The sequence below is a fragment of the Lissotriton vulgaris genome, chromosome 9 (genome assembly GCF_964263255.1).
Source record: "Lissotriton vulgaris chromosome 9, aLisVul1.2, whole genome shotgun sequence".
NCBI lineage: Eukaryota > Metazoa > Chordata > Amphibia > Caudata > Salamandridae > Lissotriton > Lissotriton vulgaris.
The window spans coordinates 905,862,506-905,890,161 of record NC_141697.1 but is presented as its reverse complement, the minus strand read 5'-3'; the positions used below and the strand labels follow the sequence as shown (position 1 = coordinate 905,890,161).

Genomic DNA, 27,656 nt, shown 5'->3' with positions numbered 1-27,656 from the left:
TACCTAACCGTACCCAAAAAATCTAAGTTAACCAATCCCTTGCAACTAGTACCCTGGTCACTATTGGAGTACCTCAGGCTCTGCAGTTTTGCCCGCGCTTTTCAATCTTTTCATGAAACCTCTCCCCGATATTCTGAACCGCTCTAACATTCAATACCATATGTGTACTGATGACACTCGCCTGTATTTGAAGATCTCCTCTCCATATAACATAAACACTTTAAATGGTGCGCGCCTAAAAACTCTACAATGGCTAACTCATAATCATCTGTTGTTGAATACCCTCAAAACGAAATTCCTTCTGATTGCCCCCACAACCACTCTGCTTCTATCAAGACTGGCTCAAACAACTCCCAGCGCTTAACTGTACCCCTCTTGTTGTTGACTGCTAGATCTTTAGGTATAACCCTTGACAAACACCTAAATATGCAAGATCATATCAGTGCTACTATTAGGGGAGCCAATCATCAGCTCAACACACTACGAAAAATCAAGCCATTCTTACCTCCTGTCTTGCAGTCACCCTGGCTGTATTGACTCTCCAATTTATTGTTTGAATTAAAGGATCTGATCTACAAAGACATCCTCTCTTCTCATGTGTGCATGCTTAGCATCTGTGCCTTCAGTATTTTAGAGTTTGTTCATGTTGCCTCTCAGAGCTCTCTATTCAATGTATAATTGTTTGTGGTTCTAGTGGTGGCAAACCATAATTTGAGGTGGGCAATTACAAACTTGACATATGCTCTTGAACGTTATATGCTATACGTGATGTGCGACAGTTGGTTGCCCTGGCCATCATCGTTTGTCTAGTTTTCTTATGTGAAAGATAATGAATCACTTGACCTCAAAAAGACACTGCAATTACCAGTACCCTTTTGAGGTCAAGTGATTTATTCATGGCTTCCCTCGGTTGAGTCTACTGCACTGGCATTGTTCCTACTCCAGTGTGAGAGGTTGTCAAATAATGAAGCATGTCTTGATAAGTTAAGGGTGGGACGACCTCTCAAAAATCATTTGATGACCATCTGCTTAAGAAAGTCTGAACTGCAAGTGTATAACAGTGACTTCATTGCCCTCAAGTAGTTTTGTGTTTTGTATTCGATTATAGAGGGATATACTTGAGGATGCACCTCCTACTCCCTATTTTGGGGAAGATCTATACAGCAGCTCCCTGGTCCACCCTACATAGGTTTACAAAACATTCGTAGATGTGTTAGCTCACCAACAAGCAAGTGGTGGCCAGGCAGGTTTCCATACACTTTTTTTCAATCTACTGCTACTACCTCAGGCTAACAACTATTTTTCTGGGAGGACTGCTATACAGTCAGCGCACAGCATGTTGTATCTGCAGCCACACATGCTTTGAATAGAAAATCTAACTTAACCAGTAAGAATCTTTTTTGTGGAATGTAGTGCTGTTGATTCACATGCACCCCCCTCCCCCGACACCTTTGACTGTTGCAGCCATATTTCTAACTTTCTCTTTCTTTGCATGGACATCTTTTTCTACAATGCTTCACTACACATTCCATCCTTACCCACTGTGCAGGAAAACTAACAAAGGAGTTGATGACCATGCACATTACCAATAATAGGAGGAGTCACAGTACCTCGAGACTCGAAAAACGACTTTGAAGATAAACAACTTGCACACATCTGGGCCCAACACTAGATGGCAGGAGTATGCACAGCATGTGAATCTACAGCACTATATGTCACAAACAGATGCTTACTTGGTAAGTAACATTTTCTGTTCTGCTGGCTAGGTTTGGCAAAGTTAGTGTTTATTTTCCCTTTAAGATTTTTGCTAAGTTTCCCAGTTTTACCTTGCTTTCATCCGTGTAGCTTTTTTTGCATTTTGAGATCATCTTCAATGATGTATAGCATAATGTTCTCTATAATTGAACAATGGCACAATCAGAAATGTATTTAGACTATTCCCCTGCTAGATTAACATGTATGTGCAGAACATTTCGGCAAATGGTAAATGTATGCAGATATTTTCCCTGCAAGTTTACCTACTGTTACATAAACTATCAAAAAATTCAAGAATGTTATATAAAGGTGGCAAACTATAAAATACAGCAAACACAAGGAGATGATGAACGGAGAGCTGAAACTTTTCTGACACTCTCCCCCAGTCACAGATCTGGGTTGAATCCATCATCATTACTTAGCTCACTTTGCAACCCCAGTTCAGACCCAGCTATATGCAAATCCATCTTGATCCTGTGCCTCATAGGAACAGTAAAGCCCGAACTGCCAAGCCAGGTCTTCCCTGAACAGGAAACAAGCATCCTGGGACCGGTTTCTGGGTAACACCCTTCATCAGCCAGGCTAGCTTGAATCCAGTGGCAAAGTGAGCAAGGGACCCATGTCTGGGCGTACCCTGCCAACTTAGGGCGAACAAAGCAAACCCAAGGAGAGGATGGACGGAGCGCTGAAACTTTTCAGACACTCACTCCCAGTCACAGATCTTGGTTGAATTCATTATCATTCTTTAGCTCACTTTGTCACCTCAGTTCAGACCCAGTTATATGCAAATCAATCTTGACCCTGTGCTCATGCGAACATTTCAGCCTGATCTGCCAGTCAGGTCTTCCCTGAACCTGAAACAAGCCTCCTTTGACCGGCTTCTGGGGAACACCCTTCATCAGCCAGGCTAGCTTGAATCCAGTGGCAAAGTGAGCAAGGGACCCACGTATGGCCATACCCTGCCAACTTAAGGCGAACAAAGCAAACACAAGGAGATGATGGACGGAGCGCTGAAACTTGTCAGACACTCGCCCCCAGTCACAGATCTGGATTGAATCCATCATCATTCTTTAGCTCACTGCCACCTCAGTTCAGACCCAGCTATATGCAAATTAGTCTTGACCCTGTGCCTCATGGGAACAGTCCAGCCTGAACTGCCAAGGCAGGTCTTTCCTGAACCAGGAAACAAGCATCCTGAGACCGGTTTCTGGGTAACACCCTTTTATCAGCCAGGCCAGCTTGAATCCAGTGGCAAAGTGAGCAAGGTACTGTATGAATTGTTTTGCACTCTGTCCATCAATTGTTCTTTTTGCATTCATCACCCGAGTGGGACGGGTATATTCAGACGTGGGTCCCGTGCTCTCCATGCCACTGGAGCCAAGCTATCCTGGCTGATGAGGGCTGAAAGCCCGAAACCGGTCCTAGGATGCTTGTGTCCAGTCCAGAGAGGACCTGGCCTGGCAGTTCGGGTCGGACTGTTCCCATTGGGTGCATATGGCTGGCTCCAAACTGGAATGGCATGGTGAGCAAAAGAACAATGGATTTAGGCCCAGATCTCTGTGCTGAGGTGAATATATAACATTGTTATGCATTCTGTCCATTAATTTTCTTTTTACATTTGTCACCCCGAGTGGGATGGGTATGCCCAGGTGGGTCCCAGGCTCTCCATACCACTGGAGTCAAGCTATTGTGGCTGATGAGGGCTGAAAGTCGAAACCGGTCCTAGGATGCTTGTTTCCAGTCCAGAGAGGACCTGGCCTTACAGTTCGGGCTGGACTGTTCCCATTAGGCGCAGGGTCAAGACTGATTTGCTTATGGCTGGGTCCAAACTGGAATGGCATGGTGAGCAAAAAAAGTGGATTAAGACCCAGATCTCTGTACTGGGGTGAATGTATGACATTGTTCTGCATTCTGTCCATCAATAGTTCTTTTTGCAAACTATAAAATACTGCAGCCTTCATTTAGTTACAGGGACTAGCATATATCTTTGTAAAGATTGCAGATACCTCAAACTTCCTTCTAGTAGCAAGCCTCTTTCTTCAGCTTTGCTTATGCTAGTCTCCTTATAAAGAAGCTCCATTTACTATTCAATATTCAATATTTAATATTACGTACTGTTAGATTCTGTTCTGACTTTAAAATGGGATACGACCGGGTGGGACTTTACTCTTCAGTCCAAGCTACTTGGACAATTCCTGCAGTTTACATTTTTTCATATTTCTTTATATAATCTCATGTTAAACTGAAGACCTCATGCCCAAGGTAACTTGTAAATAGTACAATGTTGCTTCTGAACATCAACTTCAGTGCATGTAAGGAACTGCGTGCACTGCTGGTGTCTGACAACCCCATAAATGAGTTGTCTGTTAAAGTTGTCCATCGATGTAAACATCTGTTGGATGCACAGGGAACAAAAACATATTATTTGTGATGAATATCATGAAACCCTGTGCTGTCAGCTAGGTTTAAGCCAGTCATTGTGCTTCTTTTTTCAATAATCTTAATTAAGAATCATCTTAAACAAGTAAATAGCCTAAAAAAACAATTATTTTGTTTTACTGAATGAAGATGAAATAAGCAGCAGCCTTATTAAAGAGGAAGGACAGTGTTTCAATACAGCTGATTCTTCCCAAGCCCAATTAAGCTTTGTCAATGTCAGTTAGAACTAGATTATTTTTAGGTTTGACCAGTGTGTTATTTGCTCAACTCATAGCAAGCATATGGTATTCTCTGGTTACTTTTAGGTTGGGTTCCTTCAGCCATTGACTCGTTTTGTACTGTAATCTTCAGCTATTTGTTTGTCACATTGTCAATCACATCTTTGCTCAGGCCACAGGAATACTTTGGTCTCACCGTTCTTATGTGAACTGTTTTGATGTTTCCTTCTGCATTGTCTATTGCTTAATGAATCATTTTATATTTAGTGTCTGACCTAATAGCACTTGAATGCAGGAAGTCTAACAAGCATCTGAAAAAGTAATGCTACAGAAAAATGTATTGCTTAATGTTCAAGGCATATGTGGCTTTAGATACACATGCTTTTCATAAGTCTGCCATCTAGTATTCGGCTCGGATGATTACAAGTTGTTTTTCTTTGAAGAATTCTTCAGAGGTGCAAGGCTATGTGACTGCTCCCTTCGGTAACAATGCTCATGTGCCTCACCTCCATCTTTAGATTGTTTTTTTCCACCGGTCGGTTCGGATGTACTCTCTCTTGCTCTGGTTGGAGATCGTCAATTCGGCCTCTGTTCCTTTAGCTAGTTATCTACATTGACGGTATTGTTTCTATTGGATAATTTATACCACGGGTCGGGATTGTCAAATAACGTCGCAGCCTTCGGGCCATGCTCAACTCCATTGTTTCAGTTCACTAAGAAAAATGAGCTGCTAATGAACCGCACTCCGTTCCATTTCTGTCCAGAGAGCCACTTCAAATATCCCATACAGATCTGCATTCGGTCTGTAACCTATGCCTCTCCCCTGAGCATAAAGAAGTGTGAGAATCGTCCCTGTCGAAGAAAACTCTTCACGATTAACCTGCATGCCATCTCAAGATGCAGTGCAGAAACACCAACAACACGCCAGATATTCTTGGTCTGCAACACGATCAAGATGAGGAGGAATCTGCAGCCCAAGAAGGATCAGTCTCCATCCACAATTCCAAATCCGAACAGGAACAAGACTCAGAAATGGTAGAATTCTTCCAAGAGCGTTGGCTCGTGAGTACCTTTGCCACTGATCCAAAACCTAAAAAGTCGCTTTCCACCAAAAAACCTGCTCACGGGCCCCCACTGCATAAAAGCCATGGCGTACACCAAAAAACATCTTCAGAAGCCACGCCTTCTGGCTCGGCACCGAAAGAACGGCTTTCAGAAGGAGCCTCCACCTCCCAAATGTAACAAAGGAGTCTTAGGACCAAAACAAAAACTTTCTGATTCGGAACCGAGCAGTTATACTGTGAAACCGAAAAGCACTTTCGCTACTGAAATGTTTCAGTTTTGGTCCCAAAACTTTCATTGTCTGAATGAAATCGCCTCCACAACCGATTCTTGAGGATGAAAAGACACATTGAGGTTGAAATTAGAAGCATTACTAAAGTAAAAAAAGAAGCACAATGACTACTTAAAGGGGTAGAAGATCTCAATCCGTCTCTCTGTGAGTCTGGGAGAGGCCAGTTGCGGTAGAGATTGAGGTCAAGACTGAAAAATCAGAGCTGAAACTAACGGCAGCACCATAGCCATCGGAGGAACCTTCAACTTCTGATAGGACTTAGAAGAGACCTCCTTCCAGAGAGATGTTTGAGGCCGATACCTTGAGAGACTGGCAGGATGTGGACGCCGATTCACCAACCAGAGGACGATATATACACTTAACCCCCGAGGTCCTCGAAATCCAGACAATATCTTGGTGTACAGTTTAGTAGTCAAGCGGGTGGCAGACACCTACAGCATCAAGTTAAAGGGGGAACAAAGTGAATCTTGTTTCCTCCTGGAGACTATTACCTTCACCGATAAATAGCAAGTTCCTGCTGATGCTTCCAAGTGTGCCTGGTGTGAGAATGGAAGCCCTCAATGAACCAGCTACAGTGAAGGCTGGTACTCAACATGTTGGGAAAAGGTACAGACCTTTCACAATAAACCCAGCTTGTAAGTGCACAGTGGCCTGGGAAGAGGGTCTTTTTTACAGTGAGTTCTGTGACCTTGAGTCAGAAAGTAAGATGAAATTAACTTTAGCATGCACCTGTGCATAAAGGAACCCAAAGAGAGACCGAATACCCGCTTTTCTAATGCCATACTTTCAGAAAACTGGTAGACAAGTTAGATGGTTTGAGCAGGGCCCCACTTAGTATCCTTACCAATGATTGGAGTACACTTTGAGAGGGTGAGGATTGGCATTGTGTGTGCAAATACATAATCGTTGTGGTGGATCATACCACTTGAACCTTGAGTTTTTGCTTCTGAGACACACTACTGACTTACTGCTAGTTAGGGCCATCCAGGAGATCTTTAGCAGAGTTAGATGCCCTAGGACTATAGTTTCTGAAAAGTGGACAAACTTCATGTCTTCATACATGAAGGCAGTGTGGAAGGAAGTGAGCGTAACATACTGAGTCTCCATTTGTCACCCTAGACAATTTGGCTATTGGAATGATTCAGCAAAAACTTGAAGAGAATGATGGGAGTTTTGAAAGATCCGCCTCATTCGACTGCCCCGCATGAAGAAGTGGCACATCCTCCTGCTATGCCTTCCTGTTGGTTATAGATAGCGAGGTGCCACGGAAAGGCATGATGTTTAATACACGTTGAACTCCTCCGTGGTTACCTTGTCTGATAGCCTTCACTTTTGTGAGTAAAGGGTTAGTGGGCAATCCATGGAAATACGTGCTGGCCATACTTTAAAAAAAAAAAGAAAGAAAAAAAGCAAATGTCAGCCTTCAATACACGAATGGATGTGGAGATGGTATGACCAGAAGGCTTACCTTCCTCCTACCGTGAGGGGTGAGATGTCTAGTTACTGACTCGTGCATCTCCAAGGCCAACTACTAAGTTTTGATGATTTCCTTCAGGGATCCCAATCGGGTGCTTTATTTTAATAGGAAGAAGCCCTTCTTGAGATGAAAGTTTGATTGCGCTGATGATAGTTACAAGGTTTAAGACAACGGTGAGTCTCCCGACCTGTGTCACATGCATACAAATGCAAAGAATGACTCAGCATGGAGACTGTCAAACAGAGTGGCCACTTTAACCAGTTGTTTTCTCTGACCTACGGTTGACACCTGTGTCCATGAGACAAACACAGGGGGTAGCCTTCCGTAAAGCACAACACAAAAGGAATTTAATACTAGGTGTGGGAATGCTTTAATTGCTGAATGCTAAGTATCGTTGAAGGCTCTTGTAGCCAATGGTCTAGCACATTAGAGCTGGTACCCATTAGGAGTCAACAGATGTGAGCTTATGTGTAAACTGCAGTGGCATGAACACTGTTACAAAGACAGGTCGCCACCCTTACCATCGAGCTGATTTGGTGGACAGATAGGGGGTAGCATAGCTTCTCAATATTTGTTTTACCAGTAGCGGCACTGCAATATCATCCAATGAAAACACCCAAAAAGCTATGCTTTTTTATCCCGGTGCCTTTTGTCTGGTATTACTTAGCTTTAAGTAGCCCACCCACAAAGTTTATGCACCAAGGACTAATGTCTTAAAAGCAAGAGTAGCTTTGGCTACAAAAAACACTTACAACGCCTTACTTATTGTAAGGCAGATCTGACATTGTAAAGTCTTAGAAATAATTGTACTTGAAAATGGACTAATCAACTAATTTAAATACTATACAACTTCCCTGTCTAGAATCAGAATCTATAAATTAGATAATACTTGTTTCTGATCTTCAGTGTGGTTAGGAAGGGCTTCTTTCTCTCACCAGTCAGATTTACAATGGGCATTGACACATTGTTCTGGTGAAGCAGAGTTGCTTGCAAAATGGTATGGAACTATCCTCTGTCATTAATGTACAGTGCTACTCAAATATGCTCATTTGGTTAGTCACTTTCGACTAGTCATGTCTAGCTTACTTTCCACAGTGGACTTATTCAGATCTGTGGTTGACCTAAAGACACAATGACTTAAACTGGTTTCTCCTTATGACTTAAACGAAAAAATTACGAAGTACACCTTTGACTTGTTCACCTCAAATAACATGATACTTGGTAGTATGCATCACTTCAGATGCAAAATCCTTTCGAGAGTAAAGGATCGGAAAAATGAAAGCTGGGATAAATCTGACTTTATCCAAAATGGATAGAATTGCATAAACAAAAGTGTTTATTCTTCTTAGCCCAAATATTACACATTATTACTCGCTATTGGAAGTAGAAAGGCACCTGCAGCATGCTAATAGAAACAATAAGGGCAGAAAAGCATGTTCTAAAATAGCTTACCCTTTGGTAAACTTCCATATCTCAAGTACCCCTTTTGGACAGGGTCACCTGCACTTTTTGCCTGGCACCTGATGCAATTTTGACAGAAGTGCACTGGGTTCCTGCTATACAGGTCCTCAGTGTCTGATCTCTTTCCCTAAAACTGTACAATTGTCCCCCCAATTGGCAAAACCTTTAGCACCCCTTTAACTCCCTAGTAAATGGTTCCGCTGGTACCTAGGCCATGGAGGCTAATGAGGGTCCCTAAGTTCTGCAGCATGTATTGTGCTACCCTAGTGGACCCCACACCACACTCATGCAAACCGCCTTTGCAGGCTGTGTGACATGGTGCAGAGGAAAGTGAAGACGCAACATGGGACACCTCCAGTGTGACATTCCTGTAGACCCTGCATGCAATATATTTAAGTCACCCCTTTAGCATGCCTTACAGCCCTAAGGTAGGGTGTATTACATTTCTTGTGAGGACATATCTGCATGAATAGATATGCCCCTGTGATGTCCCAGTAGATTATTGGGAACAGCAAAAAGTCTGGAGACACGCACTACCTGAAGGCTTCAGTTTGAAACAGTGTAGAGTGCTACTGGAGATTCACTTTCTAATCCAAAAATTGTTAAATGTAAAGACAACCAAGTAGCATCTTCCAATTAGGAGATGTCCCCCTGTGCACAACCGTAGGTCCCAAATAATGGGTAAAGGCTAATATAAAACAAATAATCATCCGGTTGAACAAATTCCTCTTGGTTCTGTGATGTTTATTTACATCAATGTAAGATATTACTTCATATCTGACTTCATGAATGTATTGTACGAAGATCCATACAAATGGAATTTTTACTTCAATCCCGATGCATTTCGGGCAACCCAGTACCCTCCTTCGTCAGGGGAAACATCTGTAATAAGACAAATAAAAAGCGCTTACATGAAGAAAGGACCCCAAAGGGGTGTAGCAATAGAATAAAGATAATATATCCTGCAACCTGTTTCAACAAGGTATTAATCCTTCACTCCCACATATGAATACTGAAGAATGTGAAAGTGGGTCGAAGACATGATGTCAAGTAATTGAAGCAGTGAAGTGCACAAACAGAAGGCAAAATTCAAGGAGTACAGAAAAAACCTGTGAGCACACGGGTGTCCTAAATCGATGCGAAAAAGTGAACGTCAAAATGATACCAAAAGCCCATACAGTAAAACAGATAGGATTATTTATTTGATTAATATTAACCTTTACCCAATATTTGGGACCTACAGTTCTGCACAGGGGACATCTCCTAATTGGGAGATGCTACTTGGTCGTCAAGTAGATTAATGGACATTGCCATTGAGCAGGGATCCAACCTTGAGTGTATTTACGGGGCACTGGTGATTACGAGCTCCCCAGCTACATGATGGCTTCACTGAAGCCAAAGATGTTTGGTATCTAACATCTCCTATTAATTAACACACACTGATTCCATTGATGGTTTTATTAATACATGCAACCAGAGGGTGCTTTAGAGATACTCCCTGAAAACCTACCAACCTCTAGCGTGCTGGCTAACTGCTACAGATCACCCTGCCACCATAGACAGGTTTCTGACCCCCTGCAGGCTAGAGCCCATGCTCTCTGAGGGCGGAAACAATGCCTGCTCTGGCTGGAGGTGTTGGCACCTCCTCCAAGCAAGCTGGCTAATAATCAGCATATCAAGGCAGGAAGCTTCAAAGGCCTGTGGCATTTTTGATATGTGACTGTGCGATCCCGGCTTCCCCCAGGCTTGGGAGATGCCACCCACTGCCCTGAGGCCCACTTGGCACCAGGATAGGTGGGAAAATTAGCTAGTCAGGAGACTTGCTCACTATCAGGCCAGCTCCACCCCTAAGGTTGGCTACCTGATGTGAATAAAAAAATAGAATTCCACCAACTTGATATTTGGTGGAATTAAGCTCAATGGGTCAGGGTTAGACCCTCTTGCCACAGGAATTGGTCATATATATGGGGGGGTAAAAGAAAGTAGAACATTGGCTCCTACCTGCCACTCACTTAATGCCCCTAAATTGAATTTTAAGGTGGCCTCTCTGATGCCAGGAATTTAGATTCGACGGACCCAGAAGAAGAGGACAAAGAAGAGCTGCTAAAACGAGATCTGAAGACTTGCAGTGGACGTTTTGGCTCCAACCCTGCCTGTAACAGTCTTGACAATTGTGAAGAAACCTACACGTCCTGCAGCTGAAACTCTTCCAAGAACCCCGGTAGACTGCCAGCCCTTCGCAAACTACCAGCAATCTCCCTTGGAGTAGAGGAGATACTCTCCAGGCACCAAAACAGCACTGTCGCCACTCCCCGGTCGTATCAACGCGGCAGTCACCCAGGAATAGGTCACCCTGCTCCGAGAGATCCGGTCCGTCTCACCAACAAGTGAGGAGATTCCAGGACCAGCTTGAGCCGCACAGCACCAATCCCCAGGGTATCTGACATCATGCAGTAACCTCCGGCTATTTAAGTCCAATTGAGACTTTAACAGCACCAAAACAATGCAGCCGTCTAAGGACATCAGCACCGCAAAGACCCACATTAAGAATGCCCCAGTTGTACTGATTTGGGCACGCTGAACCGGCGAGACCGACAACCACAATGACAACGACACAACAGCCTGCAGCCCCAGCTCTAGTTCCCAGGATCCCATTGTACCCCCTTGCATCCCAGGACCCTTGTGAACATAGCCCCCTATTGGGGGCTCCCGGACTTGACCTCAAGTCCCTCTCTGCAGCCTGTTTGTAGGTGGCTCCCCTCTCTTTCTCCTTTGGTGTAGCGCTTAAGGCTACCTGCCCAACCAGCACCTCTGCAGCCTGATGCCCCAGGGCAGGTGAAATCTAACTAGTGGCTTGTACTTTGGACCTTAGCCCCCTACCACCTTAAGTCCTGAATGGGACCCCTGGAGACCTACTGCGAGTACACGTGAAGACACATTTAAGTTAACATTTTACTTACCTGTAAAATTCAATATTTTAAAATAGTACTTAGCTGATAACGAAGTTCTTAGTATCAACATTTTTTAGAAACATATAAGTTATTTTTCTAAATTGTCTTTGGATTGAGTCTTTGAAGGTGTGTCTCATTTATTGCCTCTTTAAGTACAACAAATGCTTAGCACTACCCTCTGCTAAGCTTAAACTGCTTGCCCACACTACCACAAAAGAGAGCATTTAGTGTTATCATTTTTGCCTCTGTAAACCAATAAGGTTTGCCTGGACTCTCTGTGATACAAAAGTGGATGATGGACGGAGCGTTTGAGCAAATCAAACACTCGCCTCCAGACAACTGATCTGGGTTAAATCCATCACCATTCTTTAGCTCACTCCGCCACCCCAGTTCAGACATGGCCATATACTGAATGAAGAACTGAATGAAGATGGCCGCCGGACAGGAGCTCTAGGGAAGAGCTCTGGGGTTGGGGATATCCAAATATGGAGTAAATCCCTGAAAACCCTAGGTGCGACCTGGAACTCTCTGAAGATATCGCAGAAGGCTCAGAGGAGAGGAAAATAGAAGGATCAGAGCTGAAAATCGCAGAAGAGAACATACCTGGTCAATGATCAACGAGGCTGACCAGCTCATCGGACACCACGGAGGACGGACCTCGGATTGCAGGCCTCGCTGCATGGACACTCGGAGCTGACACTCTGAGTCGGGGGCTGACCTACAGCGGACCATTGTTGTCGCCCTGGGCTGCTCGGAGCTGAAAAAGAAGAGTTTTCCTCGACTGCGCCTCCGATGCTGAGAGCTGGGAGGCTTCGGGGACTGCACCTCCGGTGACTGCAGGCAGGATCCGGTCATTGCGGACAGAAGAGGAGGAGCGACCTTGACGAGCGTCGGGCGAGGTACGAGCGCCTCTGCCCCACCGCGCTGCCCCCCCCGCCTGATTAAACACGGGGGAGAGGGATATCGAGGGGAATTGAGAGGACTGAGAGGAAAGTAAAAGCGGCACGCCTGACCTTAAAATGGCGGCCGCCTAGACATTGTGTAAACTCACGATCCCCTAAGCACTAGATATACCGGCAAGAGGTCTATCCTGACAGTACCATAAGGAGAGCATACCCAGACCACGAGTTAAGAAGGGGAAGGAATCGGACTAATTCACATTACCACATAGCTAGCAAGGAACATCGACCCAGGGGCATAGACACTGAGAAAGGACAGCGACATACCAAAACAGGGAAGAGAGCCTGCTAAGTAATCGGATAAGTGAAAGGAAAAAGGGACCAACTACAGGAGTGGAAAGTAAGGAAGGGCACTCCCCCCAGAACAACAGGGAAAGAAACGGCGGACATCTTGTAACGGCTAGCTCTATATGGAACCTCTCTTAACTGAACTTAACTAAATAAGCAATAGGTAAACTAATTCTTACGGCTTGGTAACGCAGCTATAAAAATATAATTAGAGGATAGCAGAGGATAATACACTTACCACGAAATATTGGTACCTGACCCATGTCTAAGCCTCTGACTACCACTGTACAATTGCAAGCGAGCAAATCAGAACAAATCACCACAAGATTTACAACGGGAAAGGAAAATAGATAATTACCGGCGATGGCTAGCTCCAAAGCACAGACTATAAAATATCCTCCCACGCTATCCAAAAATGCTGCCAAAAAGTTTAAACATAACACACTGAGAAAGAACCCAGACATATTGTTCGCAGACCCATACTTTGATAGAGTCAAAGGCACCATATTGAACGACTTGATTTTCTACACAAATAAAACAGCGAAGTGGCGCTATGCCCTCACAGAAATGCTGTTCATAAAAGTTATGAGAAACATCCCTCATGGCACAAAAATAATGACTTCCCCGTCATCAAGCTGCAATGCAGAACTATGCATCACTTTATATAAAACGGGAATAGTGCTGATACAAGCAGCTAATAGGGACCTGGAAGAGTTTGAAAAGTCTTTCCAAATAATAAAAGAAACGCTGGAGAGACCAAGACACCAACTACCCTTGATCCCACATGAAGTCACTCTCGACAACACTGATACTACAACTGGAGACGCCAGCCGAACCGGAGACCATAACAATCAACCTTCCAGCTCGGGAGACACAACTGAAAGGGAGATGGCAACCTCAGAGAACGAGCCAGAAAGAACAGAGAGATCTTCTAATCGGACAAATGAAGAGCAGGTCCAGGTCCAAAGGATACAGCCGATGCCGCCACCAGTCGGTGTGAATCTGCTCGAAGTGAATACCTCAGTTCCTAGCGAGTCACTGGCAACCCCAGGGAACGAGCCAGAAAGAACAGAGAGATCTTCAAATCGGACAAATGAAGAGCAGGTCCAGGTCCATAGGATACAGCTGATGCCGCCACCAGTTGGTGTGAATCTGCTTGAAGTGAATACCTCAGCTCCTAGCGAGTCACTAAATGACCTGATACCCCTCCCGAATTTCATACCAGAGTGTGATAGATCCCCACCCACAAATTCAATACCTGCAGTACACAACATAAATAACACACACGACATCTCAAACAGAATCGGAAGCGACAACCCAACCAGGGATACAAAGGATAGAACTGGGAAAATGAGAACAGATCAACTACGGAGTAGAGCAAAATGCATAACCCGAAGTGGCAGGGCAATCCTCCCTATGAAATCACCCCGAAACCAGAAAGAAATTAAGAAGCTCCAGAATATAGTAGGCAACCTGGCACAAGGCTCGATGATAATTTCGCAGGCATTTGATAAACTATGGGAGCTGACGGCAAGCATGCATTCTAAGGTCTCCGATATCCAGAATCTAGTACTCGCCGCACAAAAAAGGAATGATGAGATGGATGTGTCATTAAAAAATAGGCTCAATAGACCAGACAGGATAAAACCCGCGTCAAACGAAGAAACCCTGGCCTTACTCCGAACCTATGAACAACCGGCCTGGGGGAGTGAGGAGAGAATCAGAACAGTACCAATTGATTCTACTAGAACATCCAGAAAGAATGACAGGAAAGCAATTCACCTCAACCTACAACATATTCAGTTATCATCAAATGAATCTGAAAATGGGAACATCCTTAATTCAGATAATCCCTTGAAATGCCTTCTACTCAATTGTCGTTCGGCATCCAAACATGCATCAGACATAGCAGCCCTCATCATCAATAACTAAATCGACCTGGCAATCCTCACGGAAACTTGGCTAAAGGAATCATCCTCCCCCGCCATTGATCTCTTAGTACCACCTCAGTATAACATTGTGAGATTAGATAGGCCAAGGAAAACAGGAGGAGGTATAGCATGTATTCATCGATCAGAGATAGAGGTCAACATGATCCAAGCCGACCCCTTAGAATCTTGTGAATACCTAGGTCTGAATATAAGATCATCAAGTAATCAAAAATGCAAGTTGCATGCATTTTACCATCCACCAGGAGATAACGCAAAGTTCATAGAGCAACTAATAGAGATCATAACTGCCAACTCCAATCCAGATGCCAACAACATATTCCTGGGTGACTTTAACCTTCACTGGGACGACGGCAATGACAAACTGGTTAATTCGCTTAAAGTGTTCCTCGCCGAACTAAACCTCATACAAGCATGCACCCAACCTACCCATGCGCAAGGAGCGACTTTAGATTGGATCATCTCTAGAAACATAGAGACATCGATCTGCGCCATAGATCCATGCGACTGGTCTGACCATCACGCCATAACATTTGTGATTTCCACAGTGAAAAAGGGCAGAACCGTGCAACCCCCCAAGTCCAGAAAATTGATCCGAGATATAAAAGAGGCGAATATTGAGCTATTAGTCGAAAGCTGCGAGAGAAACTTAAAGCCACCTAACGAAATGCAGGATGTAAATGAGCTAACTGATCACTACATAACCTCAATAGGAAATATCGTCAATGACACCATGCCTCAAAAAATGAAAAAAGTTACAGATAAGCCAAAGAATCCGTGGTTTAGTGGGTCACTGAATGAGGACAGGCGCAAACTGAGAACAGCCGAAAGGAAATGGAGACAACACCCTTCCTCACCTGAGCTGAAAGCCCTCAGGAAAATCAGAAACGAATATAACAAAAAGGTAATCAATTCGAAAAAAGAATTTATAAGAGCAGAACTAGACAATGCCAAAAACAGACCACGAAAACTCTTCGAGATACTAAAACAGCAATCAGATAAACTAGCCAAATCAACCCAAGAAAACTCAAAAACTCCCTTAAGCTGTGAGGAATTCTCTACTTTCTTCTCTGAGAAAACAAAAGCGCTAGAGGTAGAGCTCTCAAACGCCGCGGTTATCCTTCCGACCCAGACTCTGCCGAGGAGCGAGGCCTGTGCGACAACAGAGAGTAATATGACAAAAAATGAAGCAAATTGGGACACATTTGAATTATATGACCAGGTCAAGATCGCCAAAACATTGTCAGAAATCAGACCAAACAACCACTATCAAGACCCTTTACCTGCAAAATGTGTAAGAGAAATCAGCCACATTGTGGTTCCAATCTGGACCAAAATAATAAACGCTTCACTTACACAAGGGATCCTCCCTGATTGCCTAAAAACAGGACAAGTAGTGCCAATAATCAAAAAACCGACAGCGGACGCATCAGATCCGAATAACTATCGACCAGTAACCAACATCCCTTTACTGGCCAAACTAATTGAGAAATGCGTGCAGAGCCAATTGAAGCAACACATCACCAAGTTCTCCCTACTAGACGAGTGCCAATCAGGGTTCAGAGCAGGACACAGCACAGAAACAGCGATCCTGCATATTGTTGATGACGCACTACAAGCCCTAGACCAAAATCAAGCATGCCTACTGATTCTCCTTGACCTGTCATCTGCTTTTGACACGGTAAACCACAAAACACTACTGTCCAGGCTACAGGACAGGATGGGATTGGCCGGTAATGTGTTGAGATGGTTCAATTCGTTCCTAAGCAACATAACTCAACGATTCCGGGTTAACCAAGCAATTTCAACCCCGTGTCCCAATGCAATTGGGGTCCCGCAAGGCTCAACACTATCCCCAGATTTATTCAACTTGTATGTCGAACCTCTTACAGACATCCTTCGGAAATCAACGATATCCTACCACATGAATGCTGACGACACGCAAATATACTTAAAGATCGCCTCCCTGGATGACATAGATCTAATGAATAAGACACTAAAGATGGCTATGCAATGGTTAACGACGAACCATCTGAAATTAAATGCCCAGAAAACAGAATTCGTGCTAATTGCTCCTCCAAGGAGCCACCCGGAAGTAAAGGAATGGACCAAATTGGTGACTGCGCTTAACTGCACACCAACCCTAGTCAACTCAGCTAAATCTTTAGGGATCATATTAGATGAGAACCTCGACATGAAAGCACACATCAATTCAATGGCGAAAAGTGCCCGCTTCCATCTGAACTACTTAAGAAAATTAAAACCATTCATATCAGAGGCAGACTTAAAATTGGCAATACAGTCCCTAGTCATATCCAGGATAGAATATGGTTGCTCTACATTAACTGGCCTACCTAAAACATCCACAGCACCACTAAAAGCCTGTCTCAACGCTGCGGCAAGACTTATCACTGGATCGAGGAAATTTGATCATATATCTCCTCACCTGAAAGCACAAAACTGGCTACCTTATGAGGCCAGAATTCAAATGAGGACAGCATGTATCACTCACAAAGCGGTTCACTATAACACGCCAGGATACCTAAGCAAGAAAATAAAGCTATCAGGAGGAAACAGATCAACGAGAAGCGCCAAGGAGCTGCTGTTGAGGCCGGCCTTTTTTCGTAAGAAAAAGACCTATGATCGAGCATTCACTGGGGCAGCCCCCAGAGTTTGGAACTCACTCCCTCCAAGCATTAGGACGATTCAAAACACTGCAACTTTCAAACGGGAACTGAAAAGCCATATGATGAGTAAATACCTTGCATAGGGAAGCTGACGGAGCGCTGGTTTGGACTCCTACCCCTGCTGAAGAGTGGTCCCTCTCCATGGAAACAAACATTGTCAAGAGACTAACTCCACTCACAAGCCTCAGCTGTACTCTGATCGATACCACAGTCTTGGATGAACCAACTGCTGTTTTCATAACCAAACTATATAACCTCTACCTCACCTTATCTAATGATATGGATCGTGTTATAAGCTAGGCCTTTCTCACCGTTTATTTACTAATTGCACATGGGTTTGGAATATACTTATTTATGCACCCCTTATAGCCACAGCTTCTTTAACCTTCTATTGCTGGTTTTGAAATGATATCTGACTGACAATGTGTAACCTACCTTAATGTTATGTTATATAATGTGCTGAGATGGCTCAACTCGTTCCTAAGCAACAGAACGCAACAAGTCCAGGTTAATCAAGCAATCTCAATAGCTGTTCCCTTAGCCAAACTATATAACCTCTACCTCACCTTATCTACTGATGGATCGTGTTATAAGATAAGCCTTCTCACCTTTTATTACTATTTGCACATGCGTTTGGAACAGACTTATTTAGGCACCCTCACAGCCACAGCTTCGTTTACCTTATATATGTTGGTTGTTAGAACTGATATTTGACTGTCAACGTGTAATCTACTTCGAAGTATTGTGATGCAATGTGCTGAGATGGGAGATGGTTCAATCCGTTCCTGAGCAGCAGAACTTAACGAGTCCGGGTTAACGAAGCAATCTCAACACCTGTCCTAATGCAATTGGGGTCTCGCAAGGCCCACCTTATCTACTGATAGGGACTGTGTTATAAACCAGGCTTTCTCACCTTTTATTACTAATTGCACATGTGTTTGGAATATATTTATTTAGGCACCTAGCCATAACGTCTTTTACCGTATATCTGTTTGTTTTGAGAATTGATATTTGAACGTCAATGTGTAACCTACCTCGATGTTAAGCGCTCTGATACCCACGGGTCTTGTTCGCGCTATACAAAACTTTATAATAAATAAATAAATAAATAAATAAATATGCAAGTCAGTCTGACCCTGTGCCTCATGGGAACAGTCCAGCCCGAACTGCCGAAGGCATGTTTTCCCTTGACCGGAAACCAGCATCCTGGGACCGGTTTCTGGTATTTCAGCCGTCATCAGCCAGGCTAGCTTGAATCCAGTGGCAAAATGAGCAAGGGACTCACGTCTGAGCATACCCTGCCAACTTAGGGCGAACAAAGCGATACAAAAGGGGATGATGGACGGAGCATTTGAGCAAATAAAACACTCACCCCCAGTCAACTGATCTGGGTTTAATCCATCACCATTCTTTAGCTCACTCCGCCACCCCAGGTCAGACATGGCCTTATGCAAATCAGTCTGACCCTGTGCCTCATGGGAACAGTCCAGCCCGAACTGCCAAAGCCATGTTTTCCCTGGACCGGAAACCAGCATCCTGGGACCGGTTGTTTTGCATTTGTCACCCCGATGGGACGGGTATGCTCAGACGTGAGTCCCCTGCTCTCCATGCCACTGGAATCAAGCTATCCTGGCTGATGAAGGCTGATAGCCAGAAACCGGTCCTAGGATGCTTGATTTTGGTCCAGGGAAGACATGGCATGGCAGCTCGGGCTGGACTGTTCCCATGAGGCACAGGGTCAAGACTGATTTGCATATGGCCATGTCTGAACTGGGGTGGTGTGGTGAGCAAAATAATGATGGATTAAACCCAGATCTTTGACTGGGGGTGAATGTTTTGCCATTGTGCAACATTCGGTCCATCAATTGTTGGTTTTGCATTCGACTCTCTGTACAGCGTACTTCGTTTTGGTATACTCTAAAGAGAGCCAGCTTCCTACAGGTGGTATGCATACCAGCAACAACAAGTTAACCACAAACAGTAAGTTAACCGCAACAAGAAAATATTTTAGATGGTCATGCACCGCAACCAACTTTTCCCACACAGTACATAGTAGAACCACACACACTCCAGCCAAACTTGCAGGTCATCCTGTAATTTGCTCCTGACGGTTTCTGTGCATCAGTTTCACACTGGTGACAGGTTAATGCTTTGTGGCAATTTTCCAAATGCCTGACTGCATAAACTATCCATAAGCCCTGTAATTCTTACCCCCACCAGAATGGGGATATGGGTTCGGAATCTGATTGGATGTGTATAGATTCACCATCCCAGTGACTAAGGACATGACGCAGGAAGCATACATTACTCAATCACACTTTTAACAAATATGAGAATTAACTCCACAGCTAACATGCATGAAGAGCATAGCTTAATGACAGTTTACGTTAGTATAGTGTCACAATTTGAGGATCAATGTACAGCACAATATTTGAAGATTAAAGCTGTAATTGTGAAAATCTCTCTCTCTACATATATATATATATATATATATATATATATATATATATATATATATGTAGCACATGAATTATACAGAAAAGGAAGCAAGGAACGCTAGGTAGCTCCCACAATTAGGTGGAGAGCAGCTCCTTTATATGGAGCACTCTAGCCTCCGAATCTGCTCACCTTAAATGCCTGGGTCTCTACCAGAGTTTTTAAGCATAGGATTAGCAAGATGCCTTCCACTGCAAAGTGATAAAGCCTTTCACTATTTTTACAGCATTTAAAGTGAGCAGATTCAGTGTGTGGATGGTGTTGTAGGGCGCTTTATATAAAAAGCTGCTGCTTTCCACCTAAACTTGGGAACTACCAAAAGTCCCCTGCTTCCTTTTCGTATATATATTTATACATATATATATATCTCATATACACATACACACACACACGAAAACAGTTAACTTAATTTTACTGTACGTCCTTATCCATACCCATTTATTTTTTAAATTAACCCTAACTCTTTTTTCAATGTACACTTATTTTTCACCTTTAACTTGTATATGTCTATACATATTCCATTTAGCTGGGGGTTAACAGCCAAAAGGTTTCACAAATGTTAGTTACGTAATGCAATTTTGCATGCAGCCACCACAAAACCAGTAATGTTTCGTTCTTCGTCTGATGAAGTAAACAGTTTTTTGAGGATTTATCTGGCTCCCCTATAGCTGGTGAAAATGCGTTGCTGTCAACCTCCCCAACAGCGCTATAAGATTAGGATTCTGCTTGTCCAACGGTCAATCTATCAATCAGTCAGAGGCTTGTAAAGAGTGACTACTCACCATTAAGGGTCTCAAGGCACTCAGTGTAGGGGCTGCTAGACTCAGTGGAGAATCTTTTGAGGAGCTAGATCTTCAGGTCCTTCCTGAATTTAGTCGGTGACACTGTTTGCCTGAGGTGCAGGGGTAGGGTGTTCCAAGTCTTGACGGCGAGGTAGGAGGACATTCTTCCTCCGGTTCTGGTCTTTTGGATCCTGGGGATGGAGGCGAGGGCGAGTTGGGAGGTTTGGAGTTGTCTGGTGGGTACGTGGAAGGTTAGGCAGTGGTTCTGATAAACTGGTCCTTCATCATGTAGGGCTTTGCAGGTGTGAGTGAGGATCTTGAAGGTAACTCTCTAGTTGACTGGAAGCCAGTTGAGTTCTCAAATGTTTTGCTTGACGTGGCTGAAGCAGGGGATGTCGAGGATCAGTCTGGCGGCGAAATTTTAAACATTCTGTAGTTTCTTGAGCGGTTTCTGGGTGTCGCCACTGTTGAGTGCGTTGCCGTAGTCGAGTCTAGAGGTGAGGAGTGCGTGGGTGACTGTCTTTCCCGATTCTGAGGGGATCCATCTCAATGTTTTTCGAAGCAGACAGAGTGTGGAAGCAGGCTGAGGAAACTGTGTTGATTTGGCAGTTCATTGTGAGCAAAGAGTTCAGTATGATGCCACGGTTACGTGTGTGGTCTGCCGGGGTGGGGAAAGCGCCCAGCACGGCCGGCTACCAGGAGTCATCCCAGGCTGATGTGGTGGGTCCCAGGATGAGAACTTCAGCCTTGTCCGAGTTGAGCTTGGGGCAGCTGTCTTTTATCCATATGGCGACGGTCTTCATTCCATTCTGTTGGTTCTGGTGATCGAGGATTCATTGGTGAGGGAGAGTATCAGCTGGGTGTCATCTGCTTAGGAGACAATGTTGAGTCTGTGGCTTCTGACGATGGCTGCGAGGGGGGGGACATGTAGATGTTGAAGAGGGTGGGGCTTAGGAAAGAACCTTGGGGGACTCCACAGTTGATCTAGATGAGTTCTGAGAGGAGCGGTGGTAGTCTGACTTGCTGGGTCCGGCCGGTGAGGAAAAAGTGGATCCTGTTCAGAGCCTTGTCATGGATCCCAGTGTTGTGCAATCTGGGGATTAGGGTGCAATGGGAGACGGTGTTAAAGGTGGCCGATAGGTCTAGTAGGATGAGGGATGTGTTCTCGCCCCGGTCGAGGAGGGAGTGGATGTCTCTGTGCTGTGGTTATTTCAAAAGCCAGATTGAGGGGAGTCCCCGCAGTGGTTTGTTTTAATGAACTCTGAGAGTTGAGTGTTGATGGCCTTCTCTATGACCTTGGCAGAGAAGGGGAGGAAGTTCTTGAGTTCCGAGGGGTCTGAGGATGGCTTCTTCAGCAGGAGATTGATCTGGGTGTGTTTCCAGTCATCTGGGAAGATGGCGGTTTTGATGGAGGAGCGAAGCTGGGGTGCGATGGGGGCTGCTCTGAGGAAGATGTGGGGAGGGCATGGGTCCATCGGGCCCCTGAGTGGATGCTCTTCGTTATCTTGAGCATGTCCTTTTTTAAAAAATGTTTTTATTTTTTTTATTATTGAGAGTTCATACCAGTAAATACATATTCATAAATGCATACATAAATACATAGATAGAAGCATAGCATTATACCGTCAAGCAAAAAAACAGAAAGAATACTAAACAATACAGAATCAATTGACATGTTAAATATCTACACAACCAGTAAATCATTCATTTGTAGTTTTGCTGTCCTCCAAGTAGCCACTGGGGCCCATAGTCGCTTGCCCATATCCCTTAGCTTCGCTCCCTTTAAATCATATAATGCTTCCTCAATATTATGTATGCCCAACATTCTGCACAACCACATTTGAAAAGTTGGGGCTTCTGTATCCTTCCAGGCTGCGCTAATTAAAATCCTAAGGACTGCTACGGAAATAAAAACTAAAGCTTCGGCCTCAGTACTCATATTTAATTTCACATCACTACCAATTATTATCAAGGTTGGGGATAGGTTAATTTTGGCGTCGAGTAGCCCCTCGAAAAACCGTATTATTTCAATTTTAATAGTTTTTAATTTTTCACAGCCATAGAACATGTGTATAAGATCTGCTGTACCATTTCCACATCTGGGGCAGTTGCTATCTGTCGCTTTCCCCCAAGAGAATAATTTTTCGGGCGTATAGTATAAATTAAATAGAGTTTTGAAATGTTGGGCCCTGAGATTCGAGGAGCGCAGAAACCTCTTATCCATAGCTAACGCTTTATCAAGGTCTACTTCGGGATCTCCCAATTTTTTGGACCATGTGGTTTCAATTTTTCCAATATCGTTAATTGATGCGTCGTTAAATATTTTATATATATCTCTAATTCTATGGCTCTCTGACTTCAAATACTCAATTAGTTCGAATTTCCCAAGCAAAGTGATACGTGGCCTAATTGCTTTAATTCTATTTACAATCTGTAGGTATTTGAACTCTTGATAGCCTTGTAGTGAATAGTGGTGTGTAAGTTCTTCAAGTGTTCTGCAATGATCTCTGATCATTATTTGCCGCAACTCCACAATACCATGACTCTCCCAATGACGCCACGTTCCATCCCTACTAAGATTTGGAAAGAGTGTTGAATTCCAAAGTGGTGTGCGGGAATGGATAGTGGGTATATCTAGAACTTTTTTAACAGTTTTCCATATATACCATATACCTTCAAGCGTCTTGTATCCAATTTCCTTGTAATAACTCCTCTGAGTTCTCCTTAATAAAAGCCCTACAGCTTCACTTCCCACCAATAGCTGAAAAATTGATGGTATCACCGCCTGCCTGAGGGTTGGGCCCCCCGGATGGAGTAGGATAGCCATGTCTGCGAGGAGACATGCAAGATGATAGCTCTTAATATCTGGCAATCCCAACCCACCTCTATCTTGTGGTAATGACATATATCTATTTGACCGCCTTATTTTACCATATTTCCATAAAAATTTCATGAAAATGGACTCAATCTTCTTAATAATTTTCTCGTCAATTTTAAATGGGATTGACCTTAATTTGTAAAGCACCTTAGGAAACATTGTCATTTTTATAACGTTAGCCCTCCCAATCAATGACAACTGTAATGAATCCATTCTTTTTAAATCTGTTTCCATAGATTTGATAAGAGGGGTGTAATTATCGCTAATTATTTTACCTGGTTCTGCATTTATTTTTATACCCAGGTAAACTACAGATTCTACATATCTTCCATCCACCTTGGCTATTTTTTTAGAACATAATACCTGTGTTGTATCCACATTTAGTCGGTAGCCCAACACATCTCCAAACTGACCGGTTATATTAACTACCTCCCTCATAGCTAGCTCTGGATCTTTTGTAATGACTGCTAAATCATCCGCATAAGCGAGAAGTTTAGTATGAAACCCATTTGATATTACTGGTTTAATAAGCGCACTGTTCATTAATTGTGTAATTAGAGGGTCTATGTAGAGCGCGAACAAGATTGGAGAACATGGGCAGCCCTGTCTCGTACCCCTTGTTATGTTGATCCTATCTGATCTTTCCCCCATTGATTGAATTCTTGCCGTAGGTGATGAATACATAGCCTGAATGGCTTGACAAAATCTAGGGCCAAATCCCCTAGCTTCCATAACCTTCCATAGGAAACTCCATCTGACGCGATCAAATGCCTTCTCCGCATCGAGGAGGATCATTGCAACCTCCTCCCCCCTAGCAGCACCGATGTCAAATAATGTGATAGCTCTCCTAATATGGTTTGTGGTTCCTCTTCCTGGGATAAACCCATGCTGCCAGGGGGTAACCAAGGACGCAATGATCCCTCCCATGCGAGTGGCCATGATTTTGGCATATAGCTTGTTATCACTGTTAATCAATGATATTGGTCTGTAGGAGCTCGGGTTGGTCTTAGGTTTCCCTTTTTTGTGAAAGATTACTATATTAGTTTCTTGCCAGGACTTAGGTATTATTCCGGTATTCATAACACCATTGAATAGATCTAAGAGCATTGGTGTTGTTTCCTCCCTTAGACTTTTATAAAGCTCTACCGGTATAGCATCTGGGCCCGCCGCCTTTCCGCTTGCAAGATCTTGCAGAGCTTCCAATACCTCAGACATTGTAATATCTTGTTCCAGTGATTCGATCTGGCCTGGTTTTAACTTTTTCCAAAATCTGCCTTGTGCCCGACAAATCGATGCAGAGGACACCGTTTGCTGGACCCCGCTCATGACAGAGGACATGCTCAAGAAATACAAGTTATCTTGAGCATGTCCTCTGTCATGAGCGGGGTCCAGCAAACGGTGTCCTCTGCATCGATTTGTCGGACACAGGCAGATTTTGGAAAACTTTGCACAAAATATACACGCATTTTCAACTTTAAAAATATATATTGCAAAGCTGATAATTAGATATATACATCTAATTACTCGCATTGTAGAGACTATTGTTCTGTAGTAACTCCGGGTGTAAAAGTATGAACAATTAATCCCAATGTACTCCTGCAATGTAGTTGATGTGATATAATTGTACCTCGTTGTAATAACTGCTATGTTTTTGGGGTATACCATGGAATATAAAACTGCAGTTAGCTGAACGCAGACAGTGGAATTTGTGTTTACTTGGCACTCTTGCAGAACCTACACATTCTAGGCATGGATAACATAGAACATAGTTTTAGTATTTTAGTAGATGGACATTGGAATCAGTGTTGTAGTTTTATTCTATATGCACACTATGTATAAACTGATACCCTGTACGTGTTTGACCCCTGTACAGTAGCAGAATAAATGTTATTCAGATGAAAATGGACAATGGGTGTAAAACTATGTCCTGGAAGTGCTTTTCAATTGCATTGCATTGAATTAGGATATGCAAAAACAAACTTTTCTGAAGCAGCACATGCATGCAGTAAAACTGTTAACTTATTGCATCTCATCCTGTACAATGCAAACTTATTTGATGCTACTTGCAAATTCTAGGTAGGGTTCAAATTTGATAGATGTAAAAGAGTTTTCTAATGTTTCTAGGTAGATGTTCAACCTGATCAAAATAGTTTAATAGAAAATAAAAATGTAGGCACAATATATATATCACTATTCTTTAAACTGGTGTCAAGCAGATGTTCAACAGTTATCAAATACAAAACCCAAATAAGAAAAAATAATAAAAGTACAATTTTACAGAACCTAGGTAATATTCATAATATTAATAATTTGAACTATTTTTTATAGTTTTTGGGGAGGGAAATGTAGTTACACGCATGTTATTCGAATTAGGTAAAGAATTTGTTATGGTAAAGAAAACTATTAAAATTAAGAGTATTTTTAGAAATTCCTATAGAGCACTGCCTTTTTCCGAATACGGGGGCCTAAAGGTGTATGCATTTTCCATTTCGTTTTTGAGTGAATGCATTATGTTTTTAATGAGGTCATTGATGTTGTGTGTAACAGGGATGATAGTGCCAGCTGTACAATTGAGTTCAAGGTTAAGGTGCTCAGTGTGTTGATTTTTTTCATCTAAAGTCTATTTGCTTTCCCTCCACACAGTTGATGTGTCGATGTGGCACCCTGTGCACCAGTACACCTCTGCCTCTGAATGGCCCCTCATGGTGGTAAGTTTTTCACTCTACTTTTACTCTATTCTTTTGGTGTCACCTTTGGTTTTGTAGTGTATTTGCATTCTTGATCATGGCGCCTATAGTGTTTGTACAAGTGTGCATGTGTGTGTGGTGTGTATGTATATATGTATTTATATCCAGTAGGCATTGGAGTGCTCTATCGAGTCAAAGGCGAGCATACAGTCAACTAGTGAGAAGGAGAGGTGGTTTGTGGACTGCGCTTGCATTTGAATGTGGTTTTCTTTAAAGAGTTGTGCCTTCAACTCTTTACAAAATTGGAGCAGTATTCGGGCAGTCTTCGTGGATACTGGGATGCTGTTCCAGGTCCTGGGTGCATAAATGGGAAGGCCGGCTGCCTTATTTGTTCCTTCTATACTTCTTAGCCTCCATTCTGATGATGTCACTTGTGCTGGTGTACTTAGAACTACAAGAGATGAGCTTGACTGCAAGATGAGCAGAGTTTCTGGTTGCGATGTCTTTGTAAATTAAGCTTCTGGTTTTGATGATGGTGCGGGTAAGTAAGCGAGCCAAAAGAGTGCCCTCAGGATGGTGGTGATGTGATCATATTTCCTCAGGCCCTGTATGAAATGTGATGTGGTGTAAAGGATGTCCTTAAGGGGCTGCTAGCGCCCAGGAACAAGGCTTTATCACCATCAAGATGCAAGTGGGCAAGGTCCTGGACAGCAGCTCTGAAGTCACTTTCTGGAAGAAACTGTTTCAATTTGTTTAGAAGCAAGAGCTCGTACCTTGCAGTCTTTGGTTTGGCAAAGTGTTTCTAGAGAGTGATGGTGGGCTCCAAGGTGAATTCAAGTGAACTGCCACTGGGTCAAAGTTTGGGTTCAAAAGCATCCAGGTTCGTGTCATTAAGACACCTTTGTACTCTTTCTTGATTTGTTATTCCTGCAAACAGAATGGATAGGTAACTGCTCCAGCGAATATTTCTAAGTAATGTATTGTGTCAATAGGAAAGTGAAAATAAATGGAAGGCATCTGCTGGAGGTGGTGGTGTGAGTGGAAAGAGCCAAATAAAGGAGTTATGACTTCCAACGAAGGAACAGTCTACGAAGGAAGCAGAAAACACTATTGCTAGAATTAATCTCCAATCTCACAGGAACCGCTTGATAAGAGATGAATTTTAGATTTCATGAACTATTAAGGAGCGGGCAGACAGAAGGAAGAATGATGTGAGAGGTACTGTTATAAACCGAGTGAGCGGTTGATTGGAATCAGGAGCTGTTGAAGATGGGA

General features: G+C 43.4%; 1 protein-coding gene across 3 annotated transcripts in view; it reads left to right on the top strand.

Moving 5' to 3' along the window:
* The window catches only part of LOC147692482 (Golgi-pH regulating cation channel-like), a 543,103-nt gene that overhangs the window by 317,958 nt on the left and 197,489 nt on the right, over positions 1-27,656 (top strand). For all 3 annotated transcript variants that reach the window (XM_086938693.1, XM_086938691.1, XM_086938692.1), the window contains exon 10: positions 26,338-26,402. In XM_086938693.1, the coding sequence (XP_086794819.1) occupies positions 26,338-26,402 (65 nt within the window). The remainder of the gene's footprint in view (positions 1-26,337; positions 26,403-27,656) is intronic.